Genomic DNA, 5,719 nt, shown 5'->3' on the forward strand with positions numbered 1-5,719 from the left:
CAAATGAGATTGTTAATTTCTTAATGGAAAAGGATGAGTTTGAAACATGATGAGTAGTCAGATGACCATTTTGTAACTTTTAATAGTCGATGACTTAAGAAAGTAACGTCTTACAATTAAAATATCATTTTGTAACTTTTAATAGCGAGAGATTAAAAAAAGGGTAAATTACACGCTTACCATTGAACTTTACTCTCTCTTATTTCACTCACTATACTTTCAATTTTTTTAATTTACTCACTGAACTTTAGAAATTAAACTTTTTTTTGTCACTCAACCGTTTACTCAGTAACAGGATGTTGACGTGGCTTATTTTAATAATAAAACATGCCACATGTTTACTCACTGGATTTTACTCTCTCTCCTATTTTACTCACTTTTCTTTTAATTTTTTCAATTTTAATTTAACGGCGATAGAAATTTAACGGTCAAGTGACCAAAAAAGTTCAATGTAAAATTTAGTGATCAATGTGAAAAAATTAAAAGTACGGTGAGTGAAATAAGAGAGAATAAAGTTCAGTGAGTAAACTTATAATTTACCCTTAAAAAACAATATCCTGAGTTCGGATTCACACCTTTATTTTATTTTCTGTAACAATCTTCTCTCTCTCCCTCTGTGTAAAGACAAGAGCCGCGGACTTTCCCTTAAAAATAAGCAGCTCTATCTATCCCCTTTCCTCTCCGTTAATTCCCTTCCCAATAAGATAACAGAGGAGGGAAAATGTCTTCAGTTCGTTCAGATCCGGTCCGAAGAATCCATCCGCCACCAATCGATCACTTCGACCGTCTGCCTGACTCTCTTCTTCTCTTAATCTTCAACAACATCGGCGACGTTAAAGCTCTCGGCCGCTGTAGCGTTGTCTCCCGTCGTTTCCATTCCCTCGTCCCTCAAGTAGAAAACGTCGTCGTCCGTGTCGACTGTGTCATCTCCGAAGACGATTGTTCCCCGTCTTCTTCCTCCAATAAATCACGTGCCGCAGGTCCTTTCTCGAACCTCTTCCGTCTCGTTTTTGGAGGCATTGTTAAACCCCTTCAAGCTTTGGGTCAATTCCTCGGCCAGAAACGGTCCATTCTCAACGAAACCCTTAACAGCCACTCTTCTTCCACTCTATCTGTCGGTCCCGGAGGTGGTGATGACGGGGAAATGGACCAAGGTGGGGTTACGCACCATTCCCCTACACAAGTACTTAGGAATTTCAACGAGATTCGTTTCCTCCAAATCGAATTGCCCGGCGGTGAGTTAGGGATTGATGACGGTGTTCTTTTGAGATGGAGAGCAGATTTTGGATCAACCCTTGATAATTGCGTCATCCTAGGAGCTGCCTCCGTTATTAACAACGTGCATGTGCAAGTATCGGAAATTGACAATATTGGAATCGGTGATGATAATGGGAGTATTCCTGAATCCTTTTATACTAACGGAGGCTTGAAATTAAGGGTTGTTTGGACGATTAGTTCGTTAATCGCAGCATCCGCCAGGCATTATTTGCTTCAACCGATAATTGCTGAGCATAAGACTCTAGATAGATTGGTTTTAACCGATGCTGATGGACAAGGGGTGCTTCGTATGAACAGGGATCAGCTTGAGGAGTTGAGGGTGAAGCCATTATCTGCTTCCTCCGCGTCGAAAAGGACGCAGGTTCCGGCATTGAATATGAGGCTCTGGTATGCTCCTCATTTGGAATTGCCTAACGGGGTTGTTTTAAAAGGTGCTACTTTGGTTGCTATTAGGCCTAGTGAACAATCTGCTTTGAAAAACGAGGTCTCAGATGCTTCTTGGTTATCGACTGCTTTTGAAGAGCCTTATGGGACGGCGGCAAAGATGTTGATCAAGAGAAGGACGTACTGCTTGGAGATGAACTCCTTCTGATTCCTGTTTCCTCACTTGCAATGGTAAAAATCTCAAATGCTGGAATTAATGGTTTATGCTGACTGACTAATTTGTTAGAAAAGTTTTTTGGTGTTTGCCTCGTATGGATTGATTAGTTTCAAATGATGGAGCATGTGTTCTGTTTGTGAGCATTTATTCATTCACCATTTAGACCTTTGATTAGATGTATGGTTTTAAGCCATAAATATGCTTTTGGCAATTCATGTATATTAAGATGAAATGAACTTTTATTTTATTTTTTTAATTTTTTATAATTCTTTGTGGATTAGAGTGAAGAACAAGCATGATTATACTTGGCAGTGGTTGGTTTAGACTTCATTTTTCATTTGAGAACCCTTTTGCTTGAAATGAAATAGTTTTGTGAGGAAACATCACTGAATGCATTCCAGCTTTCGTTCTGTTTTTAGTCTTTTATTTGCTTAGATACCTTTTACCTGTCTCCGCTGAAATTAAAGTTCATTTTGCATTTTTCAGGGAGAGCAGTCAAGCACAATGGACAAGGGTAAGAAGGGATGGCATGCTTTCGCAAAGCTGATGATCAAGCAACAAACTTGTTTTGCGTAGTAGCTTAGTCTCGGTGATGTGTCCTTTGAAAGAAAAACCTTTATCTGGACCGCCAGTGAAAGCAGTCCGTTAATGTTGGTAAGAATAATGCACTGCAAGCTATTCGGCTTTTGAGCTTCAACTGATAGCCAAATGCACCTGCTGGTTGTTTTCATTTCTGGCGTATGCTTGTAAGAGAGCACACACCTGTGACTAGATTGATGTTGTAAGAACTTTGAATTTGTAGTCCTTTAAACTATAATCCCTCTTATATGTGAATATTGTAGGTACGAAGATGTCATCCTTTTTGTCATATACTTGTCAATTTCATCAAGAAATGTAGCATGTGCTTATCTTTCTGTTTTTATTCAATAAATTTACAACAGTTTTCTTTTTCAAAGTTAATGGATACTTTATAGGAACAATCTCCTCAAATTCTTAAGAGGGTTAACCAGACCTTGCAGATACAAGGTGGAGGTTGAAACTTGGATGTTGTTCCGGGTTTGTATTCTGTTAGTTACGGTTTACGACGTTTGGACGCTTCATTTTTCTTAAATATTCTCGTGTGACACTCATGTTCAACATGGTTTTTGATTGAAATCTGGTGATTATAACACAATGTGTACCACTTGAACAATTTAGATGATGAAAGGGATCTTGGTGTGACATTAGTCCAACTGGATTTGAAGTTTTGTATATCTACTCCATGAAGTTTCAACGAAGCTAGTGGCAGCATAGCCTATGAGATTAAAGATTGAACATTAATACATTTAATTTGGAATTGATAAGTATATGGTTCTGGAAACAAGCAGTAGGGTTCCTCATTTTAATTTCATTTATATCATGCATGAGAGAGAGGAACATATGAATCATTTTCTGTGGTCATGCATTGATTTCGTACAGTTAGGGAGAGACATTTGGCAATAAATGATTGTGGGGTACCAAATTTATGAGTGGCCATTTTCTCCACTTGTTTTTAGAAATTCCGATTGATTGACCATATTATTTTGAAGAAGCATTAAATAAGGTTGAAATAATATTAATTTATGAGTGGCCTTTGTGGCAATTTTTCCAAAAAATCACTTTTTTATTAATTATTTACGCGTTAGACACTGTTAGAGAAAATATTACATATCTAACACCCTTTGTAAAAAGGCGCAATCCATGCACCGCGCCTTACGCTGATATGGCGCCACGTGGGGTAAGGCGTAGTGCATGGGCCGCGTCTTATGCCACGTGGAGCCACGTGGGGTAAGGCGCATTGTATGGGTCGCGCCTTTTATAATTGTATCCGAATTCCTCGGTTTTTAAACTTTTCTCTCGGCTATAAATGATACGCTCTCAACCCGTAAAATCAAACAACAATCCTCTCAACCCGAAAACATCACACAACAATCCTCTCAACCCGTGAACATCACCCGTCAATCTTCTTATCTTTTATTTAGAAGTTCGTTTGATCTTTCGTTGTAAGGTAGTTTTTTAATATATAATATTTTTTATATATGTTTATTTGAAAAAATATTGTACTAATTATTTTCAATTAATTTTTGTAGTTGTAAAATTGGAAAGCATGAGCATACATCGAAATATTTTTCTGATACGGTAATAATATAAAATTATGTAATTTAAATTATTTACGTTTATTTGTAAAAAAAATTATTGCGTTATATTTTAATTCATATATTATTTATTTAATTAGGCTTTTTTCGGGTTGTTTTTGTAGATATAAGACTGTCTCCCTTTCAAACTCTAAGAATGACGCGAATTTCAGTTATTGTTTATTGTGATGAAGAAATTCATGAAGATGAAATCGGCATTGTGTTCGTATCAAATCATTCTGCTAAAATATCCTTGAAGAGAAATATAACTCTTGAGTAGCTGATAACGAAGATTTCAAGGAATGTTCATGTTGGAAGTCCTAAAAGATTGTCGTCGCTTCAGTACAGATTTCCAACATCATTGTTTCCATTAACTTGTACAGCTTTCGAGCTATCGAACAATGATGATGTTGAAATGATAGTTGATTCTCAAAATCATTATTCAGACGACGATATGGAGATGTATGCAAAGTTTGTTAAAGTGCATGTTGTTCAGGGTCTGTCATTAAGCTCCCACTATGGGCTGGCTGAACAAGTTGATCAAGTTGACATCCCAACTATAATAATGTGTAATGATTTTAAAACCATAATGGGAAATCCACATCATGGTTGCATCCCATCAAGTTCAATGAGGAGACATTTATCAGCAACTCCTTACGATCTGTACCGATATGGGTTCACAAACAATCCATATGGTAACATCGCGTCCACTTCAAGGGAAAGACATTCATCTGCCAATTTCTTTGACCTAAATATGGAAATGTCCTTGATGCAACAATCTGTGCAATTTCCATTTGACACGATGGCTTCAAGCTCCAGGGGGAGGCATTCTACTACGAGCTTTTTCGATCTCAATGTCGAGATGTCTTCTAGTTCAAGGGGAAGGCATGCAAGTAGCAGGTTGTTTGACCTAAATGTGGATAACATGGAAGAACCCTCCTCTCCACCAAAAGAACCGCTTCATGAGCCAGGTGCTGAGACTGGACTATTCGTTCACCCAGAATCACCGCAGTTCAACTCCGATGATGCTGATGTAGATGAAGTTCCCAAAAATATGGTACAAACTGAACCTCCAACACACATATATGAAGCTGACTTGGTGCAATGTACAGGCCAGAATTTACGAATATGCCTAATCTCGGTGACTATGGATTTAACTCATCAATAATAAATGGTGAGTTATATTTAGGCATGGATTTTTCAAGCAAAGAAGAATCGGTGATGGTAATAAAAAAATTACAATATCCGTAATTCTGTTTAGTCCAGAGTCGACCGCTCTACACCATAAAAGTACGTCTGTCATTGTGTCTGACCTGAAAACGAATGCAATTTGATGGTTCGCATATCGAAGAGGAAGAGGAAAAACAATATATGAGAACTAATGATATACAACGTTCCTCACACATGTTGTGCTGGAGGGATCAACCAAGATCATCCCAACTTGGACTTTGAAGTGATATGTCAAGCCATCATGCCCATGGTAAAAGCAAGCTCCTATATGGATATTGTTGTGTTGATTTCAGCTATACAATCGCAATATGGGTATTCTGTCTCATACAGAAAAGCATGGTGGCAAAGCAGAGTGCGATTAAAAAAACTTCAAGGCAAATGGGATGCATCTTATAACAAACTTACAAGTTGGTTTAGGGTTGTACGGAGGTTGAATACTGGGATAATTGTGGACTTC

The 5,719-nt window shown here is 37.8% G+C and overlaps 1 protein-coding gene across 2 annotated transcripts; it reads left to right on the plus strand.

The window, feature by feature from the left end:
- The first annotated feature begins 630 nt into the window (after positions 1-630).
- On the plus strand, positions 631-2,787 carry LOC120218228 (F-box protein At5g46170-like). Of its 2 annotated transcripts, none has more exons than XM_039215213.1 (2): positions 631-1,885; positions 2,364-2,787. In XM_039215213.1, exon 1 carries the CDS (start codon positions 722-724, stop codon positions 1,868-1,870), a length of 1,149 nt encoding a protein of 382 aa, XP_039071144.1. In that variant the 5' UTR covers positions 631-721; the 3' UTR covers positions 1,871-1,885; positions 2,364-2,787. The 2 variants fall into 2 exon arrangements, with proteins under 2 accessions (XP_039071144.1, XP_039071135.1); XM_039215204.1 differs by having other exon boundaries at positions 632-1,893; positions 2,366-2,787.
- The last annotated feature ends 2,932 nt before the right edge of the window (positions 2,788-5,719 follow it).

This window comes from Hibiscus syriacus, unplaced genomic scaffold (genome assembly GCF_006381635.1).
Source record: "Hibiscus syriacus cultivar Baekdansim isolate YM2019G1 unplaced genomic scaffold, ASM638163v2 tig00000773_pilon, whole genome shotgun sequence".
Taxonomy (NCBI): domain Eukaryota; kingdom Viridiplantae; phylum Streptophyta; class Magnoliopsida; order Malvales; family Malvaceae; genus Hibiscus; species Hibiscus syriacus.

Bases quoted from the DNA above. Each gene is read 5' to 3' on its own strand.
- LOC120218228 (XM_039215213.1), top strand. From the start codon at position 722: ATGTCTTCAGTTCGTTCAGATCCGGTCCGAAGAATCCATCCGCCACCA.